The sequence below is a fragment of the Coccinella septempunctata genome, chromosome 8 (genome assembly GCF_907165205.1).
Source record: "Coccinella septempunctata chromosome 8, icCocSept1.1, whole genome shotgun sequence".
Taxonomy (NCBI): Eukaryota; Metazoa; Arthropoda; class Insecta; order Coleoptera; family Coccinellidae; genus Coccinella; species Coccinella septempunctata.
In genome coordinates, this window is record NC_058196.1 from 31990519 (window position 1) to 32013019 (window position 22501).

The following is a 22501-nucleotide window of genomic DNA, read 5'->3' on the forward strand; positions in this document are numbered from 1 at the left end:
CGTCTGATCCAATTGGGATTTCCGGTTATATAATCAGCATTGCCAAGGCTTTTACCCTAGCACAAAAACTCGATTACGAAAATCTCGATTTTTTGGGTCAAAAATGAGCAAAGGGTTAGACCCCCCTAAAATGACCTATTTGCTACTCTGTCTAAAAATCAGGATGTTCTATTACTATCCTAGGATATGGAGTGCATAGAATTTGTGCCGAAGATTGTAGAAAACCAAACAGTTGAGGATTCAATAGAGAATTGCACTCCAGAGAGCCCTTCAAAGTGAACTCGAAAATGAAAAATGGAAAAACAAAAAAAATTATTTTCTCGTAAACAGTGTTAGATATTTGAAATTTTGGCATAAAACTATAGGTTTTCAAACACGCTGAATCTATTGCGAGCAATTCCGAAATCCTATCTCCCTTCGTTTAGATTTTCATCTTCGAAATGGCATTTTTCAAAAATTGGAAATTTCAATCTGCGATATCTCCTATAATATTCCTCCGATCCAATTAAGATTTTCGGTTATATAATCAGCGATGCCAAGGCTTCAACCCCAACACAAAAACTCGATTTCGAAAATCTCGTTTTTTTTGGGTCAAAAATGAGCAAGGGGTTAGACCCCCCAAAAATGGCATATTTGCACTCCTGTGTCAAAATCAGGGTGTTCTATTACTGTCCTAGGATATGGAGTGCATTGAAAACGTTTCGTAGATTCTAGAAAACCAAACAGTTGATGACTCAATAGATGATTGCACTCCAGAGAGCTCTTCGAAGTCAACTCGAAAATGAAAAGTGGAAAAACAAAAAAAATTATTTTCTCCTAAACAGTGCCAGATATTTGAAATTTTGGTATGAAAATATAGGTTTTTGAACACGCTGAATCTATTGCGAGCCATTCTGAAAGCCTATCCCCCTTCGTTCAGATTTTCATCTTCGAAATGTCATTTTTCAAAAATTGGAAATTTCAATCTGCGATATCTCCTGTTATATTCCTCCGATCCAATTAAGATTTCCGGTTATATAATCAGCGATGCCAAGGCTTCAACCCTAGCACAAAAACTCGATTTTGAAAATCTCGATTTTTCGGGTCAAAAATGAGCAAGGGGTTAGACCCCCCAAAAATGGCATAATTGCACTCCTGTGTCAAAATCAGGGTGTTCTATTACTGTCCTAAGATATGGAGTGTATTGAAAACGTTTCGTAGATTCATGAAAACCAAACAGTTGATGATTCAATATAGAATTGCACTCCAGAGAGCCCTTCAAAGTGAACTCGAAAATGAAAAGTGGAAAAACAAAAAAAATTATTTTCTCCTAAACAGTGGCAGATATTTGAAATTTCGGTATGAAAATATAGGTTTTTGAACACGCTGAATCTATTGCGAGCAATTTCGAGAGCCTATCTCCCTTCGTTTAGATTTTCATCTTCGAAATGGCATTTTTCAAAAATTGGAAATTTCAATCCGCGATATCTCCAGTTATATTCGTCTGATTCAATTGGAATTTCCAGTTATATAATCAGCGTTGCCAAGGCTTCAACCCTAGCAAAAAAACTCGATTTCGAAAATCTCGATTTTTTTTGGTCAAAAATGAGCAAGGGGTTAGACCCCCCTTAAATGACCCATTTGCTACTCTGTCTGAAAATCGGGGTGTTCTATTACTGTCTTAGGATGTGGAGTCTTTAGAAGAGTTCTGTAGATATTCGAATATTCAAAAATTTCGAGTTTTACGAAAAAAAAACACCAAAAAACTTCCAAGAAACATATATTTCAAAGTTTACATAGAACAATAATAAATGCAATTATAATAAATAGTGGTTAAATAGTTATTGAATTTTCAGGCGTTACCATTAGTAATACATATTATAATATAAACTTTAGAAAATAATTCGAAAACTTCCAATAACAGGTATAAAAATAAGTACCAACAGGTTATCTAACAAATTTTGATATTCCGCCTCATCAAATGGCAAACCTGAGATTAAACGACCCAGCACTACAAAAATAGGATAAAAACAAGACGAAATCCTCCAGTTGCAGAATATCAAAATTTTCTTCAGTACATCCTCTCTATTCAGACTTCTGAGTATACCGTTAAAAAGATTTTAAATCCCGTTAACCATCCTAAATCTCGATATCGACCAACAATCTTCAAAACACCATACAATGAAAACAAAGAAACTATAATCATATCCGAATAAACAAGAAAGAAAACAGACAAGAATCAAACTTTTACAGATAAAATAATACATCAACAAAACCAAACCTTCAAAAAAATGGACGAATCAACTGAAAAAACTAATATTGCAATTCACCGGTTAAAAAATGTTACCAAGCATTTAATATCTTCACTCGGAGATATCGAATTCTTTGATAACCTTGAAAGTGACCCCGTTCTCGTCCAACTGTTCGATGAGGGAAGTCTCAGCAAAAGCCGCTCCAGGGGGGTATACTCCCCCGGCTTTGGGTAAATTAGAGGGTTCGGTGAGTATAACGATGCCAGCCAACACCAGACAGATGCATGTAGAGCCGTAACCGGGATTCTTCCCTCTAACTTCAGCGAGAATCCCCTTGTTCGGTGGATTTTTGTATTGGTCCTCCGGACCGGACAAATTTTCCTTCCATCCTTTACCCAGCAAAGATATTTTAAACCAGGATTTTTCAATCATTTCTTCGGATGGTTCTTTAGTGTCGAATATACCGCCAGTAAAGAGACTTGGATATTTCAATAGTAAATTCCTACCGAATTGGAATTTCGAAAGGATGGAAAAAACCAGTCCGAATACTGTTAGAATCATGAGTTGCCATATAGAAGCCACGAGAAAATACGTTTGGACCTGGACTGGACGTTGCTTCTTCTCCTCATACAAGTAACGCTGGGTTCTCAACATAACCGAACGATCTGAACCTGAAAGAATGGAGAGATTCAGTTTTTACAGAATAACGACCAATAGACGAAGAAATACCTGGGAAAATGACAGCCCATTCATCCCCAACAGGTGCCTTAAAAGGAATTTTGTTGGTGGCTAGACGAGGTTCAAGCTTGGGCAACCTCTTCGGGAACAGTTTGGTTCTCAGAGGCCTCAACTGATCAGCATTTGCCATTCCATACACTGCCGATTCCCACGTACCATAGTTGATGGCTGGTCCTGACAGAGCAGGATCTTCGCTGCCGGTTTTTAAGAACGTCTCAACGGAATTCAACGTTCCCTCGAACTTCTTCTGAAGAAATATCAGCCCCAAATCGCAAGGGATACTGTCGAGACCGCAGGCGCTGACAATGTAAATCCCCTTTTCTTTTGCCTTCTCGTTATACTCCAATTGCATCTTTTCCATGTACATTGGCTCCCCGCTGACGTCTACGTGGTGAGTACCAGCTTCTACACAGGCCTTAACAACGGTTTCTCCCATGAATCTATAGGGGCCGCAACAGTTTATCAAGAGTCTGGCCCTGGAGGCCATATTCTGTATAGACTGAACATCTGATAAGTCTGCAAGGATGATAGGCACCTTTGAAACATTCGCATCTCCAGTTTCCTTTTCCAAATCGCTCAAAATGGTGCGTATTCTAGTCTCGTTTCTTCCAGCTACGCCCCAGGTTAACTGTCGACCTTTGGCGCTGGCAAATTTATGTACATACTTGAGAGCGTGTTTCCCAGTGAATCCCGACACACCAAATAGGATAATATCTAATTTTTCGGCCATTTCTATACTTTACAGCGGTGAAATTCGTGTTTTATCATATACCGGCAAACCGAATGAGACTTATTATTTGGACATAATATTTCAAGGGCAACGTACTTTCAACTTCGAACGCTCATACGTAGATAGATAAACACGTAAATAGAAATATCCCACTGACATCTGTCAGAAGCAGAAGTCAGAATTTCAATTTTCAATGCAGATTCCTACTCAGATCAGTGTCAAAAATCTTTACTGATTCAAAGAGTTGACGAAAGAGTTGATACTCTTTGATAGAGTTGCCTGTTTCTGTCTGATTTTTATATAAAAAACCAGTCGTCTATAATAAAAACCATAAACAGATTTAATCTCTTATATGAGTTATGTGCCATGATCCCAGTTCCTCATCACCAGTAGTATTCAAAGTAGTGTTCAAACAAAGAGGAACTTCCTCTTTGGTTCAAAGATGTCATCTTTTCTAAATTTCTCTGCTTCAGTCATTTGACATCCCACGAGGTTAACTGTCACATCATATTTGTATCGCGAGATGTAAACAGTAAAATTGATCGTTAAAGGAATCATGTTTAAAAACACTTTTCAGAGTGGTTTTTTGTCTATTTTGTATAGCATAGGTAGTAAACCCCTTCAAATATGGGACAAGAAAGTGAAAAATGGACACATCAAAAGAATAACCGACGAAGAAATACAATCACTGGTTTTGGAAATAGTGGGCTGCAATGTGAGCACCACTTATATCACTTGTCCTGCCTGTCCTAAGAAGACTTTAGGAATCAAATTGCCATATCTTGTCATGATCGTGAAAAATTTAAAGAAATATTTCACGTTTGAAGTACAGGTGAGAAAGCTTGTTGTAATTCATAATTATTGATCAAACAATGCAGTTAATGATTTCCTGTTCCTGTTATTCATGATGGTGAATTATTATTGTAATTATTCGTTTTGATAGATTCTGGATGACAAAAATGTGCGAAGAAGATTTAGGGCTAGTAATTATCAGTCGACAACTAGGGTAAAACCTTTCATATGTACAATGCCTATGAGATTGGACGATGGGTGGAACCAGATTCAATTCAATGTAGCAGATTTCACAAGGAGGGCGTATGGGACCACCTATGTTGAGACATTAAGGGTGCAAGTTCACGCCAGTTGTAGAATACGAAGGGTATACTTCTCAGATAGGTAAGATTTCATTATTTATGCTATTTAAGCCCGACAACTTCCTCAACAACTTTTTCCAGGTTGTATAGTGAAGATGAATTGCCAGCCGAATTCAAACTTTTCCTTCCGATCCAGAGCAAAACAAAGCAAGTAGCCGCACAGCACTGAAGAGAGCATATCCTCGAATTTTTTTGTGATAATGAATTTTTTTTCTGGGACGATTTGAGAAGAAAATGTTTTGTATTGTATAACGTGGATTAAAAGTGGAAGTGATTCATGTTTCATCCATTTTTTTTATGCTATAATATTAAGTGTCAATAAATTATGAGCTGAATGGTGTTTGATTTCATTTCAATCGATGAAGAATATGTTAGAATTTTGTTGCATGCTCAGCAACAAACTGTTACTTTTTGCAGTAAAAAACTGAATGAATATTATGAAAGAAAATTAGTTGGAATTCTTCAATTTCGTCTATAGTTTCATTGAGGGGAAGTAAAACTTCTGGAATACCCATTCAAAAACTGCACTTATTAATTCATGATTTACTACATTAATTCTTCACAAGAGTAATTATTTTTTTTTTTTTAATTGAAGATGAAGGATTTCTTGATGTTACTCAGTTTTAATTTTTAAAATTTACTCGTATTTTCAGTGAAAAAAATATGTTTAATTTGGGTGTATGTAAAACTTGACTTCATAATCGTTTTTTCTTCGATTTTTCATGATATTTCTGTCAAATTTGCGACGTAATGACATAATCGATTTTATTTCCTATCAATTTCAGAAATTTTCATAGCAATATGTAAAAAAATAGGGCTGAAACTCGAGAATTACTGGAAAATATTCAATTTGCATTCAGGTTCAAATTCCTCCCGTGTTGATTTCTACTTTTCGACTGCCTTAGTTCAAGCTATTGCTAAGAGATGGCAATGCGTCTTGTTTTTTCATACTGACTCTATCAAACCTCGTTAGAGTCACTGTATTTTTTCATTTCAGTCGTTTTATGTTGAAAATAATAGGTTCAATTTAGAATTGTTGAAAATCATTATCATTATAAAATTTGCCTTATTAATTTCATTTTGTAGAGCCTTAAGCCAAATATTTTATAACCTTCAGAAAACCTTTCAAATGGAGTGAATATAGATAGAATACGTACCTATTATGTATCCTCTTTCACCAAAATCAATGATATTGGACTAATTCAAGATGTGGAGATAAATACGTTTCTTATCGTGCCTTATCCATCTTTCAAACTCATCGCCTTCTTTGCTTGTCATCATTATTTGAAAGAAAAATTAGGACGTTATATTCCCAGAAAATTCCGTGAGATAATACGATCTTGTGGAAAAACCAATGTGCGTTTTCAACTGAAACCAGATCATAATCAAATTTTCGCGCTGAATCGAAGGTGAACTGCACCAGTAGTAGTTATTTTCCAATCAAAAATTTCTTGCACGGTAATACCTATTCGTGTATCTTGTGAATATAAGAAACTGATAAACATATTTGCCAACCTGTTTCGTACATGCTTCCTAAATAATCTGTTTATTCCACGAATTGTCCAATTAACACTTTGAATCCGCCGAATTACTGTATAATCTGCCGTGTGAAAGAAGGAATTTCCAAATGACAATTGTCCATGTTTGGTTTCGATCACTAAAAACTCTTCGAAAACTTGTTTGGTGATGGGGGCCACAGAAACAAATTAATTTGGGTTTGAGAGGAAAAAAACTGTTAATTTCGCACATTTGATTGTTTATTATTTCGGTGCCTTTTGATTTTTTCCATACCATTTGCGTTTTCAACACACTGCAACTTTATACAGTTCTATGGGCGCACGCTTGTAGAAAAAGAAATTATAAATTTTTTCCTTAGAAACCAGGAAAACGACTGATATCAAGGAGACATTCTGTGCATATATCATAGATATGGAGTCTCTATGTCTGTGGCATAGATAAACACTAATTCTGTGGGGGCAAAAGGCAATCAAAAGAATGTTGGTGGCGTTTCCACCCCTAAAATTCGTTTCCCAATAAACCTTTTTCCTACAGAGTGAGTCTTTGAATCGTACAAATATTTTAACAGTAGATTCATTGCGTATGTTTTCCGAAACTTGCCGAAATTAACTACGTAGTTTTTTCTTGACATTTTTCCATCGCCATGCTAAAATAGTTTCCGATATCAATTCCAAGGTAAATGCGAATCCAATCAACATGTTCTTCGCCGTGTAATTACCCGGTGGTTATATGTAGCTTCTAATAACGCACGATGGATATTTCACGTAAACAAATGGGATATTCTTAGGATCGATTTTTTCCCAGCGTAAGGTACCACACGAAATTATTATATTAAACTTGTTTGTCCCACAGTAACATCCGCCATTCGAAGATCGAACCTGTAATTTGCGTTTTTAGCCATCCGCGAATTTGGCGTCGAAAAAAAGAACTGCGTCATTGTGGACCGTTAAATTCGATGGTTTTGTTCTTTGAAGAGGCCGTCAGTTTAAAGTTACAGCCAGAAGACGCATTCCAGAAGGTTCTGTACGTGCCAGAAAGAACGTCTTCCAGGGTTTCTGATATTCGAAAACATGAAAGATGGCACGTTTTGGTTTTATCGTTCTAGACTTCTAAAGGGAGAATTTCATATCAAAATTCGGCAAATTGGATACTTTGGCTGAATGCAACTCTGTTTAGAAGATCCACAGATGCGTAGTATCACAGATTTTGCTAGTTATTCTGGAGATAATTCTGTTTTCCTAGGGTGGCACAGCTCATTATGAAAACATAAAATGGCATAGAAAAAAAGTGTTTCTTTTGACTTCAAGGATCTACTGTTATAATATTTGTACGAGTCAAAGACTGTAGAATCGTCATTATTCGAAAAACCTTTTGAAAAAAAAACAATTCTAAAATCCTGTTTCAAGATGAGCTACTTCTTCAGTGTCTACTGAAAGTTAAGACGTAATTTTTCTGTGACCTTTGAAATGTTGATGGTGACTTTTATCTACTCGCCTTGTCTGTTTTGCATCCTAGAATCTCGCAGTTAATTACAACAAAAGATTTCACCAAATAAATATAACTACATATCCAATTATAATATTTTCCCTGACGTCAAAGCATAGAAAAAACGCCTATAAGCAATTCTTGTAACAATGACCAAGTGTTCCGACTACTCTTTGTCCAAGATTTTATGATTGTTGATATCCAGGTAGTTCATAAAAGCATCCTGTACACGAAGATTAAAACACCTGATGATGGTTGTTGAAGTTATAGTTAAGCACATGTTGTAAACACGACGGTTTTGTTGAATGGATCATAATTGGCGACAATGTGCAGTTGCCTGTTGGCGGTTTTGACCAATTCAAAAAGTTGGCGATATAATAAATTTTTTCTTCGATGGTCGAAGATCATAAAAACGTCTGGCCAATGTAAACAACGTACAAATAGGATAGGTACTTGAAATTTTCAGGATAAAGGGTAATACATCAATAAAACTGAAACTCGGTAATAGTAAGTAGTTGGAATTGGCCTATATCCAGATTGGAATTCCATGCAGCATTAATGCATTTCAATTCAGTGAACAATCTGAATTTCGCTCAAACAATACTGGATTTTCTATAGTACAACGATAATTGAAAAACAGATGAATTGTTTGCAAAATAATATCAAACTAACTGTTATAAAATTTCCACTATAAATGTGATGATCCTCAACTGCTATATTTTGCACATGAAACAAACATAATTGGTTTTTCAATCAAACAGAGATGTGAATATGGTTTTCATGAAAATATCCACCGAAAATGGATTATTGCAAGATGATTGGTTTTGTATATCTGTTTGGGTCAAAGAGAATTATATTTTCGAGTGGCTTTTTTACGTAGCTAACATCATCAGTTTCATTGAAAAGTGGAAGACTTTGGATCTTCAAACCATAAGTTGTGTTCAGCCAAAGTACCCAATTTTGCAAACTTCACAGATAGTTTTTAATTCTTGAAAATCAAATTACTCGAAAACGGAGCATTATACGAAAAAAAGTGAAGAATACTTTTATTTTATAAAACGTTCAAATATTTATTAGATAACGTCCAACTTAGTTTCAAGAGTTGGGTTCTTTGAATTTTTGGTAACTTTAGGGTAAGTAATGGTAATAATGAGAAAACTGGAAGTCGTCGGTGATATCTTGGGTTAGAAAAAGATTCATCAAATAAATGACAAACTATATTCTGAAATTCAACTCATTTGATGAAACCGTTTGTGAGAGAAAACTGAAAAATAAAATTTTTTCATGGTTTTTCAACAGCCTGTATCTTTTCAACCGAGCCGATTAGGAAAAAATGGTAAAGAAAAAAAGTGTTTCTTTGGACCTCGAGAATCTACTGTTAAAATTTTCACCCTGTATATTTTGGATGTAAACAGTTCTTAAATTCGACATTGAATATTCGACCTATCAAAGTTTACCTTTGACGTATTGCCACTTGCCACCGAATACCCTACATATACGAAAGCGCCTCAAGCAAAAAGTTGTAGACCACCAGCCAAATTTTTAATTATAGTCCTCTTCCTCCAGCTACAAATCTCTATATGCGAATTAATTCAGTCCATAAAAACTTATTGATGTTTTTTGACGCACGAAATGGACCGCTGTGTAGTTTTCATTGGTCGTAATGACGTAAGTTCTGCCGTTTCTACTCTTCTTCTATAGTTAGGCTGAGCAGGTATCAGACGTCAGAAGAACATTAATTCTTCTTCACCTATTGCCATTTCTGCAAATCAGAACCGATTCTAGGAAGCACTGGTGTCTTAGAGCGTTAAAATCGATTAGCATAACATGACTGATATATCGGTTTACATCTATCGTGATTTATTCTTCATGAATAGGATCAAGATAGTAGATACCTAGCCACAGGTGTTTCAAAACTGATGGAGTTTAGAGGAAATGTATCTGACTTCAATGAAGCGCGAATATGCCAAAGGATGACAGTTAAAATAAAGTTTCCAGAAAAAAATCGTAATTTTAATAAATATTTTTTGATGAGCCTCAATGAAAAGTTATGGTGGAAAATACAAAGGGCTGCTGATGTATGAAAAAAGAGCTTTTGTGCGCCCGTCAGAGAAAAGTTTTGAAGGCGCAAAATATTTGGATTACTCCTACAATTCTAGAAAATAAATAATATGACGTAGAGTGTTCTATACCTATAACCTAAAACCTATTTGACGTTATAACATTGTCGTATCAAAACAAGTCCCACAAAGGAACAATAGACCATATTTCATTCTTCTACAACAAGCAGTCATAAAACTAATTTGATAACCATCAAGTGTAACAAAAAATTGATGACTTAGTCGTTAAAACTAAGATGAAAAACTCAGAAACATGAGATCAGAATTTCATACAGGTACCTACAATACCTAAATGAGTTAGTTCATGGCTTAATTTTTTTAGGATAATTTTGGCACATTACATATATAATGTAGTTTGATAACAAATTTCGCATTAGTGATATGATTCGACTTCAACATTGACCCTCAAGAAACTTCAGAATTACTCAGTTATAATTACGAGAAATACCTACATCCTTCTCCTGAATAATGACATGTTTATATATCTTCTAGTGAAAAAAATATGTGGGAAGATTTAACAGATATTACCTTCACCTTAACAGAAATAAATGTAACTAGCTAGAAAGAACCGTGCTTCTTGGTTTCCGCGTCCTGACTTCAAGATTACTTCAACTCATGACTTAAGAATGCAAATTTTTCAATTCTAAATCGAAATTTGGAAGAACCGTCAGTGTTTACACTGAGTGCAAGTGAACCACAGAAGCGTTCATTGCCTGAATTAATAATAGTGTGGTCAGAAACCGTGACATTGAAAATCTCGAAAAATCAATTTTTTTAATCTCCACTAGACGTCGTTAGATGGAAGGATATACGACAGCGTATATTTTGGCAAGGAATATATTATATATAATTAAATGCCAACACTGTATCGTGCATGTATAAGGTAGGAATTCAGAGATAATTTTCCGGAATATGCACAAAGTTGATCACTGTCATAAATCATAGAACTATCAAATTTTGTCCATTGTGATGACATGTTTTTACCGGAAAGTCCTTGAAGGAAACTTTTGTCATTAATATTAAGACATAACAGGCATTGTTTGTTTCTTGATGTTGTAAGGGAGTTTTTAATAACTTCCTCATTATCATGAAACTTGGTACAAAAATGTTTGAAACTTACACTTTATTGGTAATTGAAAATTAAAAAAATCAAACATTTTTCGAAAATAGTTTATTATTGGAAGAATAATAGGGCTATAGCTACGAAGAAACAATTATATTCTTCTAAATGAGGAGGATTTTGAGTACCTTTTTGAAACATTGTTCGATCTTTCTATCGCAGAATATAAAATCGATAGTCATTAGGAAATAGACATACGCCGCTTTTGAAAATTATCTGTTAATAACTGCGTACTTTGACTTGTCTGAAATGAGTATTCTAGAGTATAGATGACAGCCAAATGCGATTTTAATTCTACAGGATTTTTTATTGGAATAATTCGATTCATCTTTATTATTGTAAGTGCCTTCAGAATATTGAAATATTGCTGCTTATTTATTTGACGGTGTCCTTGTAGTAAATGATGGACTTTGAGTAACTAAATTGAAAAACATAAAAGAAAAAGCCACAGTTTTCACATTTTTGTGTATTATTTCCAAATTTCTCAACTATCTTCCAAATAAGGATTACTTCGTAAGGAAAATATTGAATATGGCTTTACAAGTAGGCACCATCTTCTGGGAGCTGTATCTGAGCCAGGTTCGCTCAAAAAATTACACAAAAACCCACACCCCATGATTCCTTGTCCATTTACACCCTGTATATGGCTTTCAACCGCCTTATCTTTTGGAGCATCTTATAGCTACGAGCTAGATGATCCCACATCGTGATCGTTCATTTTCTTGATTGACAGATCAGCAAAAGGAAGAATACCTACACTTATTTGCGCCCAAGGCAGACAAATGATTACAAGGACTTCTTTTCAGGTAATTTTTTGCAGTCCAGCGTCGAATCTATCGGCCAAAACACGAAGTTCTTCTCGCTTCATCTAATTTATTTTAAACGTCCCATTTTTTTTTAACCAGAAGAAGCCGCTGCTCCTCATTGGTGGACCGATGCAATGACGCAAATGCTTCGGTACAGAAGTAACAAATATCTAACCGGTTCTTCGGCGTTAGGTTTGAATTCAGGCGGTCATCAGGATCTTGACCAGTGGAATATTCGAAGGACGAGCCAATTTTGAAGCCCGAAAATTATGATTTAAATGTTTTGGTTATGTAATTGGTGCTTGGATCGTGTAAATGATAGATTTTTGTCAGTCAAAGTGGCGGAGATGGTGGAATTTGATCGGGGTATTTTTTGCGAAGACAGCTATTTCGGTGCTATGGGTGAGCATACAAACACTCTCAACCTTGAAAGTAATGAAACATGAAACAGTCTCACAACAACCTCTATGATAATAATGATCAAGCCTTTTTTAAAATATATGAAGGCTACTACTTGTTGACGAGTCAAGAAATTTTGGCATTTGGTATACCTATTTTTCCAAATTGTTTGGAGGACCTATTGTTATTAATAATCGTGGATACATATTTTTCTGTAAACTTCATATCCAAGCATTAAAAAATGAGGCAATAGTGAAGGAGAATAGACAACTATTACGGTCAAAATTTCATTTTGCCATCCTTTGCGTGACAGTTGAGCGATGACTGACAGAAGTAATGCCTCTTCATTCTTTCGAAGAATAATTGACACAAGAATTGAAGCTTGATGACCCAGCACACCAGTGCCAGAGTACGTTGACTTATTGAACATCAACAAGAAGTGAATGCTGATTTTTTCTAGCAAAGTCATCCCAAGCAATGAAGCACATTTTTACAGCGATGTTTTCGTTAATACTCAACATTGTCCGATATGGGATTCAGAGAACTCGCATCTGAATGTTTCCGAATAACTTCTTCAGATAATTCTTCTTGATAAATATTCTGAAAGAGCAACTCTTCTAGTAATGAATCTGAAAATTTCATCCATCTCGGCGCAACCGTTTGGTCTTGACAAGTTTTTAACTGAACCCATCTTTTTCAGGATTTTTCGAAGGTCAGCTTTCGAGTCGTTTATCTCTCAAAAAAAGTACCCGTAGATAGAAATGTGATACATATTCTGAAAAAGCAACTCTTCTAGTAATGAATCTGAAAATTTCATCCATCTCGGCGCAACCGTTTGGTCTTGACAAGTTTTTAACTGAACCCATCTTTTTCAGGATTTTTCGAAGATCAGCTTTCGAATGATTTATCTATCGATAAAAGTAACCGTAAATGGAAATGTGAACATATTCTGAAAGAGCAACTCTTTAAGTTGAAAATCTGAGAATTTCATCCATCTCGGCGCAACCGTTTGGTGTTAACAAGTTTTTAACTGAACCCATCTTTTTCAGGATTTTTGAAGGTCAGCTTTCGAGTGGTTTATCTATCGATAAAAGTAACCGTAAATGGTAATGTGATACATATTCTGAAAGAGCAACTCTTCTAGTAATAAATCTGAGAATTTCATCCTTCTCGGCGCAACCGTTCGGTCTTGAGGAAGTTTTAACTGAACCCATATTTTTGGGAATTTTTCAAAGGTAAACTTTCGAGTCGTGTATCTTTCAGGAATCAGGAAAATCATCGTAGATCTAAATGTTCTACACACAACTATTTCAGTGATAAATAATCTCGAAATTTGTGATTCCCATCAATTGTTAGGCGATGTATATAATTACTCAATTACGCTAATTTTCGTTCAAATGTGTGTTCAGATAGGATGAATTCTTGTTGTTCTCCTTGTAACAAAAATACGACTTCCTGTGGGGGTTTCATGTACGGGTAATCATTTTCTTTTTCAAAAATATTTATGCCTCTTGATCATACCGTATTAAGGATTGGAATTTCTCCACTCTTAGTCAGAGGTACTTTTGATACGAGAAGCTTTGAATAATCACACTTTGCAACGTATATTTACTATGGTATTCGTGTGGAGAAGAAGCTGCACTCAGTATTTATCGATAAGTTCTGCATATAATAAAGAAGAAGCTTCTATTTTCATATAATTATTGGCAGTATTATACCTACAGGAAATATATCGAAGATTTTTCTACTTTTTAGTTAAATTTCGATAAATGACAACTGTGAAATAACGAATTAATTTATTTATTAATTAATGGCTTCGCCGAAAGTGTTCTGACGTTTCTGAATTTCATTGTGAATCATTCTTGAATCCACTCAATAATTTATAGCGTTATGATACATGTTATTTACCTTCGGAAGGCGACTGCTGAAAATCCATTAACTGAAAATTGATCTTTTATGTAAGGATACAATGTTGACATGTCCAGTGTATAATATTCAAATGATCAGGATCCGGAAAACGATAAACAATACCTCCTCGGTTTTTTCCAAACGTGTCGAGGCATATAGGCAAATTTGAAATTATATGTTTCCAATCTTATCCTACAAGATATCTCATTTTTTTAACGCGGGATGAGTCAATGGATATTTGTTATGATGTCAGGTGTTTTTTCATTATTGATGTAAGAAATGCCTATAATGACAGCTAATACTATGCATATACGGTGCACGAATAAACATTGAAATTTGTTTATTCAACCAATTTTTGAAGGTATCGTGAAAATTGTTTTTATGTGGGCACACACGTGTCTACTTTTTATTTAGAATACCACTGCACTTCTGGACAACGTGAATGCTAATACAGACTTCTTGAACCACCTCGTATATGCAGAGGAGAAATATTATTGCTAAACCATTAATATCTGTCTGCACGAAATGGAAGTAGCGGAGTTATAATGATTATGAAAACCCTAACTACGTTTAGAGCTATGATAGACATGTTGCATATGTCAATCTGTATTTCCAAACGATTTGTAGTCTATAAAAAGTAGGACAGAGTTGCAGGATCGCAAATTTATATATCGCGAAAGGATTTTACGAAATTTCCGACAAATGATAGTATACAGTTGAATTATTGTTCCTTAATTTGAATATTGGCCTCATCAATAAGCGTTTACGTCAGGGCATTTTAGAAAAAGACCATTATATGCCCTCGTATTACCTATAAGTGTATAACCGAAACTTGTTTTCGCTGCAAGCCTTGACCTACGTCATAGCAGACTTGGGAAAACCACTTGGGCTTTCGGATATCCTCTGTTTTGTATAAATCGATGAAAAAGGATCAGATCGAACAAGTTGCGTGACCTGCCATCAACTTCATGGAAAATATTCTCGATATAACAGGTGCTGACTTTCTTCGGGTCTGGAACAACCAGTAACATTGAATAAATTGCTCGATAAAAGGGATATACAGGGTGTGTCTTTGACTCATAGGAATATTTCAACGGTAGATTCTTAAGGTCAAGAGAAACAGTTTTTTCCCTTGCCATTCTTTTCGAATCGGCTCGGTTTGAAAGATACAGGCTGTTGGAAAACCATAAAAAAATTATTTTTAGTGCTATCTCACAAACGGTTTTATCGAATGTAATGAATTTCGGAATATGGTTTTTCATTTATTTGATGAATCTTTTTCGATCACAAGATATCACCCGCGTCTTCCAGTGTCCTCATTATGACCATTACGTACCATAAAAATACCAAAAATTCAAGGAACCCAACTCTTGAAACTAAGTTGGATGCTATCTAGTGAATTTTTGAACGTTTTGTGAAAAAAAAGTATTCCTTACATGTTCTTGCATAATGCGCCGTTTTCGAGTAATTCGATGTTCAAAAATTAAGAAGTATCTGTGAAATTTGAAAAATTGGGGTACTTTGGCTGAATACAACTCTGCTTAAAAGGTCCACAGATGTGTGGTGCCACACAGCTTGTTATTCTGAAGATAATGTTGTTTTTCAAGAGGTGGCACAGCTAATTATGAAAATTCATGATGGCTGTATCTTTTTATCAGGGCCGAATCGGAAAAAATGGTATAAGGAAAAAGTCAAAGATTATATTATAATCTTTGGAAAAAGTGTTTCTTTTTACCTCAAGGATCTTCTGTTAAAATATTTGTACGGGTCAAAGACTCACCTTGATATTATTGCCTAATTCCGAATTCGTTGTGTGTTCTTAGGAAAATTCAAGCAGCTCTGCCATCTCTGAGACCATTCTCAAAGTTCTGAGAGATCTTCTCACTGGAATCGTTGAAAAACGGCCTACTACTGGCGTTGGAAGCAGCACTCCCTGGTTGTGTTTCATGAGAAGTTTCATCTCTCAATGCCCACCATATATTCCGAAACCTCGCGATGTCATTCGCAGACATAGATCAGAAAAACGTATATTTATCAACCTCATGTTCCATCCTAAGAATGACGCTAATTATACGGATATGTACAACTTCCCTTGGACATTAAATCTTTGTCATATAAGACGAACCCCGGAATTCAAACAATAAATAGTTACCTATCCACGTTTCAATATCACTAGGTCAAAGATCAATGAACAATTAAGTCTAGTACAACATAAGTTACACACCTTTGTAATAAACAATTGAGCATGATTTCCTAATACGATACTGAAAATAATAACGAGAACGAAGTATACGTGAGCTTATGGAAAAAAGAATACGAAATTTCGTTGATAATCTGTTGAGACTACAACTCAGGATTATTCTGTTGATTTTTCCACAATTGTTTCATAGTAGGGAAAAATGGATGGATCTTTTAAACAGTGTTGCAGTCAGCAATTTTATTTTACAAAACATTCAAATATTCATTAGACAGCGTCCAACTTAGTTTAAAGAGTTGGGTTCTTTGAATTTTTGGTATTTTATGGTACGTATTGGTCATTATGAGGACAGTGAAAGACGTGGGTGATATCTTGTGTTCGAAAAAGATTCATCAAATAAATGAAAAACTATATCCCGAAATTCATTTCATTCGATGAAACCATTTGTGAGATAGAACTAAAAATAACATTTTTTATGGTTTTTCAACTGCCTGTATCTTTTCAACCGAGCCGATTCGGAAAAAATTGTAAAGGAAAAAAGTGGTTCTTTTGACCTCAAGAATCTACTGTTAAAATATTTGTACGAGTCAAAGACTCACCCTTTATATACAAACTACTTATCGCCCAAATAAATTAATTGAATTAGTCGAGGAAATACCTGAGATTTTATTGGAATCTACGAGAAAACATAGGGAATTCTGAGTGTATCAAAGGTGCATTTTCAAACACTCGCTCGTCCTTTTTACTTGATCAGGTGATTATTGAATTATTTGCGTCTTTCTAGTTCCGGATCAATGGTTATCTTGCACTTACATCACCAGGTACATGTGAAATTAATGATAGTATCGAAATGCGAACGACAAAACCCATTTATTTGGGTATCAAACGGAGCTATTAGAACAAAGTGATGGGTGATTAACGAGGAACACGTCTCTCGATTATTTTCTATATGTATACGATGAAATTCGAGATAAATAACAACTATTAATTCTTCACCTCCCAGGTTATGCTGACAAAAAAGGTCGCCAGTTATTGGTATTGGTGGAATGATTGAAAATGTTTTGGCTTAAGGAAGATTATCAATAACAATAAACGTATTTGTATTAAGCTTTCGAGAGAAACCTTCAAAATACAATGAATCTTGAAATGATCAACAAACCCTCTCTTCCAAAATTGAAAAGTCAGGACCGAAGTGGGAAAATTTTCGACTTTTTCTATTCACCATGATATAACATCACCCTGTACCCGAAAACCACATTTTTATGGCCATGGAAAAACAATTAAGGCCCTGTACTTTCACCTTCGAATAAATTTTATTCAATGTCAATAAGTATCTGTCATTTCGGTGCTCCCAGATGAAATTATTTGACGAATAACAATTCTATGAAAACACGGTATATACTACTTTTCACTGATTAATGTAAAATAAGACACCGCATTGTAAAAATTGTCATTATTCCAACTAGAAAGCAAATATTTCGTGAAAATCACACAAAAAATAACCATATATCACGAATCTTAAAAATTCGAACAATAATAACCTACCGACATTCGATCTATGACAAATAAACTCTTTTAATTAAGTTTCAATGACAGATTTATTCGATGAATAACACTATCTGAAACTGAAATGACTGCATTTTTACTTATCCTAAGAATACATAGACATAGAGACTATATGTCTATGTAAGAATAAGACTCATCTATCGAAAACATTTAGTTATTCGCATGAAAGTACCGGGCCTTAAATGAAAAAATGTGTCCTCTTCGATGACAGATACAAAAGGTCCTGAATCCCTTCAAAATCCAGAATCTGAATCTGTTGTGTAATCATAATAAGCTGTTTGGTTGGCATAGATGCCAGATTTGTGGATTTGAGATTCAAGGGTGCTCAAAATTGGGTTTTTGATATGCCCAGAGCAAGCGATCTCATTTAATTCGTGATCTTGAAATCCTTGACTAAAAACGAAACGAAACTTGGAAAATTCACATTTTAGAGGATTGCCAGCAATTAGAAATAGATGGTGAATCACAGGCATGGACGTACTTCAGGAGGGGGCCAAAATCATGACTCCATTTGCTGAAAATCACGTCATGAATAGACCTTTCCTATTGGTCCCTGTTCATAATCGTATTATTCCTTGATAATCTACCTCAAATGATCCAACATTAAGTTTGAAGACTTACAACCGAGTTCAATTAACTATATCCAGTAGATTTTTTGCCCTGACTTGTTATTGACACTGAAATCGAATAAAAACGATGCTGGTAATTGGTTTCCTTTGTCACACTACCTCTCTCTATCTAATGACAATCGGTCCTACGAAAAACGATTAAACATATCACGTGGATGAGAAGTATTATTGATATTTCAATTCCTTGACGCCTTTAATGTACGCTGTACACGTACGTAAATTGACAGTGACGATAGTTCTTTTTTCAATAAAAAAAAACAAAAGGAATTAAGGAATGACTGTAAGTTGATGCTTAAATCCATCATTTTCCATCGTGTTTGAAATACGCCAAATAGTTGAGATATAATAAGGCCAACAAACTCATAAGATAGATAAGAGATAAGTTGTAAGTATGGAAGAACAAACATTTTGAAATTCATCGCTTTCTAGATACAAAAACAGATTCAAATCAATATGAAAGAAGAAAATAGACAATTTTAGGAAGTCCTACCACTTATTTTTAACCCAAGAAGTTAGAATTCTCAGTTTGTAATTCATTTTGATGTGTGAGTCTGAGCAATGCTGATTATAAATCAGAAGGTTCCCAACAGACTGAGGAAATATAATATTCTTTACATTTGAAGTATAGAATTTTTGAAAAATGACATTTCAATTATGAAAATCTGAATCTTCTCGATTAGACTCACTAGGAAACCTATAATTTCGTATTTCTCGATATATTCAAGACCTACCCTGTGTACTGCAAGCTAGATCATCATCCGTCGTATATTTCTTTCGACTTGAATCGAACAAAAAACATGATTCCCCTGATCAGCTCAATAAATTTCAACTCCCAAGGTGTAGAAAAATTAATATCCAAGCTTTATGACACATGAATTATTTTCAATGTTAGGTTTCCCATTTTTTCTATGATTTTCACAGAAATTATTGCGCAGGAAATCGGAAGCTCCCTCAGATTTGACATACTGATGTTCATATATATAATCATCGTAGTGTAAATATGCGATTGTAGAACTAATGTTTTCCTGAATGATTAGAATGAATAAAATCATAATAATCATTTCATAAATCATAAACATGACCTGGGATCTCATTGGAATTATTGCGTTGAACTTGTACATGACTTTGAATTATATTCTATAGAGAATATAGAATGAGGTAACTACTTATCCACAGTCTTAGCAATTGTGAATTGCAGTTCAAAAAATGTTGAGAAAATCTGGACTTTTTTGAAGTTTTATGATCAGACTTAGGGCCTTCAACTCTGCAATTTTCATCATCAACATGATGAAATCGATTGAAAAATGTATAAACATAAATTTTAAAAAATCTGAAGTGAATGATTGTTTTGCTGCGTGTTGAAGATCAATAGGTATTGAAAGTGATACGTCGGCTATATCTTATTGATTACCTTCTACTAACGTATGACCCATCTGAACTCAAAAGGAACCTTGTCTCACTAATTGACGATCTAGATGACTTAAGGTCAAGCAAAAGTTATGCAGCCTTTCAAGAAACAACATCTGTTGGGTAATCCTCTCCGAAAACGATACTACTTCTGTAGTTGGGGTATTACTGGCACAAAAATTGGACTAGACGTCAGGAGATTTCCGAATTGATCAACCAAAAGGGCGGTCACCCATTCAAGTAGTGAACTCGCCCAATGAAGCTTAGGTCCAAAAAAAATTTCTAGTTTTCTAGGTCCATTTGAAACTTGAAAGCTATTTCTTGGCTGAGATATTGAAATTCACATTATTAGTAATTGGTTTATATGTATTGTGCAGCAATTTTTTTTTCTATTTACGAGATCATTTCACAGATCATTTCTAAACCTCCAGACTCGCTTAATGGGTGGTTTTCAACATATTCTGATGCTGGAATGGACAGCCAATACCCTTACATAAAGGATATTTTTCTTCTTACACAATGACGAATATAAAAATTACAAAAGAATAAAGCAATCGATTTAAGTGGATCATGGTTGAGCGGCTAACATAGATGATTAGTTTATCCTCTCATTCCAAATCTAACTGCATCAGTTCACTAATGGTTAGACTTAATTCAAATCGTAATTTATATATGAGATGTCCGGTGTGTTGAGAAAAAAGTTTATGTGTATTTCGACAAGACCAACTGATAGTATACGAAGAGTTATACCTATTATTGGATAAACGAATAGATTTTTAATTGGTTTAATAATCAGCAATTGTGTAAAACAATTAAGACATGAGTCATTTACGAATTCCTCACTGCATTTTGAAAATTGAGCCCATTTTATGTTGATTCGTCATTCAATAATACGGAAAATAAATGTCGAACAACATTAAAATTTTATGTTTTACTCACTTCAGAAGTGGAAATTTTCATATGTCATATGTTGGAAATGTCTTTTCAATCTGTTTACTTATTTTGAACAAAACTCCATAAATATATAATTTCTATGCTCTTATGGATAATTTTGAGGAATCGTTAGTAGTTTTTCCTCGAGCTGAATATATCGTATCTCCTCTTTTTAAAACTTTCAGGAACCATTACTTTTAATTGCTATCAACCTGCAGTTTATATCACTCTGTTATCGGTGTTTGTCCAACAATAAGCACCGGAATGATTTTACACTTTATACTTGAATCCTTCCGTTCTTTGAAATACCAGAAACATCGATTTTGAGGCCAAACTCAATGTTTATTTTAATGGAATAAATTTGTCATAAAAATATTACATATTCACCGTTCTTCGTATTACTGAAAACTGCCTGGTCAGTTCTGAACATAAGGTTATCAATGTTTGAATCCTTCACATTAACAATTCGACGTTTTTTTTTGTTTCCCAAAAAAAATGAGCTCCTAGGATCTAAAACCTATAAGATAGTATCAAAATCTTGGCAAAAATGGTCTACAAATTAAATTGGCCCATTTTTGAGGTCTTACTTCCGAAGAATTCTGCATGAACCCATCATAACAAACCTATATGTATTTTGGGACATTTCTAGCGTGGAAATACCAACAGCCATGGAAGTTTTCACTACGTAGGTAACTTCCATATTTAGGAAAGAAATTTCTTCTTTCTCTGGGCCTTCCCAGTCAACTCGAAACCATCTGCTAAGGATCTAACTGTATAAGTGTACCTATATCAGAGACAAGAGCACAGATTACAGAGTAGAAGGACAAGAGTTTGTTTCTGCCTATATCATGCAGTGTAAACCGGAACACCAGTACAAATGTCAATATTTCTTGAGCTTCCACAGATTCATATTGTTGTGGACCACAAATAACAATTCCAGTAAACGAAAACTTCTGTATTCTTCACATAGATGAGTTCGATTGTCAACACAATTTTTTTTGTGATTCCGATGTAACCCATATAAAATTATTGGTTTATCTTGGTCTCTTCTTCAATCTGAAATTGATGAGTCTGCTTCACGACTAGACGAATCGAGTTACTTATCGTCAACTAACTAAGATTTAAGTACCGGTTACTAACAAAAGAAAATTAATTGGAGGAGTGAAAAATACTGATGAATCTTCACTTGAGACCATCTCAATTTGAACATGTTGTTTGTTCGTCATCTTGTCATTAGCAAATAGATAGATAGACAGTGAAACGTGATGACAAAATTTTATTTTTCGATCAGTTAATAAGTTAGTTGGAATATCGAATATTAATTGAACCCTTTCTTAAAAAAATAACTGACTTAATCATTCAAATTGCATTTCCCCTAATGCGTGCTTCAACTTTAATGTTAAAATAATGTGTAACAAATAGGGGACATTTTGAGTTTATTTGTTTCACTTTAAAACGAAAGGGGATACAAAGGAGCCCTATTATTAAAATGAGACAAAACAGAATATTAACAGTTGTACTCATAAGATGAAATGAGGTGAAGAATTTTATTTTGTGATT

At 34.6% G+C, this 22501-nt stretch overlaps 2 protein-coding genes across 2 annotated transcripts; one reads left to right on the top strand and one right to left on the bottom strand.

Moving 5' to 3' along the window:
- Positions 1–1742: 1742 nt before the first annotated feature.
- Positions 1743–3815, bottom strand: LOC123318207 (saccharopine dehydrogenase-like oxidoreductase). Its single transcript, XM_044904822.1, has 2 exons — positions 2961–3815; positions 1743–2902 (listed from the first exon to the last, which is right to left on the bottom strand). Exons 1-2 carry the CDS (start codon positions 3697–3699, stop codon positions 2343–2345), a joined length of 1299 nt encoding a protein of 432 aa, XP_044760757.1. The 5' UTR covers positions 3700–3815; the 3' UTR covers positions 1743–2342.
- Positions 3816–4168: 353 nt separating this feature from the next.
- On the top strand, positions 4169–5187 carry LOC123318209 (cilia- and flagella-associated protein 20). The gene is made up of 3 exons (XM_044904824.1): positions 4169–4531; positions 4643–4875; positions 4935–5187. Exons 1-3 carry the CDS (start codon positions 4256–4258, stop codon positions 5020–5022), a joined length of 597 nt encoding a protein of 198 aa, XP_044760759.1. The 5' UTR covers positions 4169–4255; the 3' UTR covers positions 5023–5187.
- The last annotated feature ends 17314 nt before the right edge of the window (positions 5188–22501 follow it).

Coding starts and splice junctions, on each gene's coding strand:
- LOC123318207 (XM_044904822.1), bottom strand. CDS start 3,699: ATGGCCGAAAAATTAGATATTATCCTATTTGGTGTGTCGGGATTCACT. Junction 2,903..2,960: donor ATGGGCTGTCATTTTCCCAG/GTATTTCTTCGT, acceptor CCATTCTTTCAG/GTTCAGATCGTTCGGTTATG.
- LOC123318209 (XM_044904824.1), top strand. CDS start 4,256: ATGTTTAAAAACACTTTTCAGAGTGGTTTTTTGTCTATTTTGTATAGC. Junction 4,532..4,642: donor ATTTCACGTTTGAAGTACAG/GTGAGAAAGCTT, acceptor TCGTTTTGATAG/ATTCTGGATGACAAAAATGT. Junction 4,876..4,934: donor AGGGTATACTTCTCAGATAG/GTAAGATTTCAT, acceptor AACTTTTTCCAG/GTTGTATAGTGAAGATGAAT.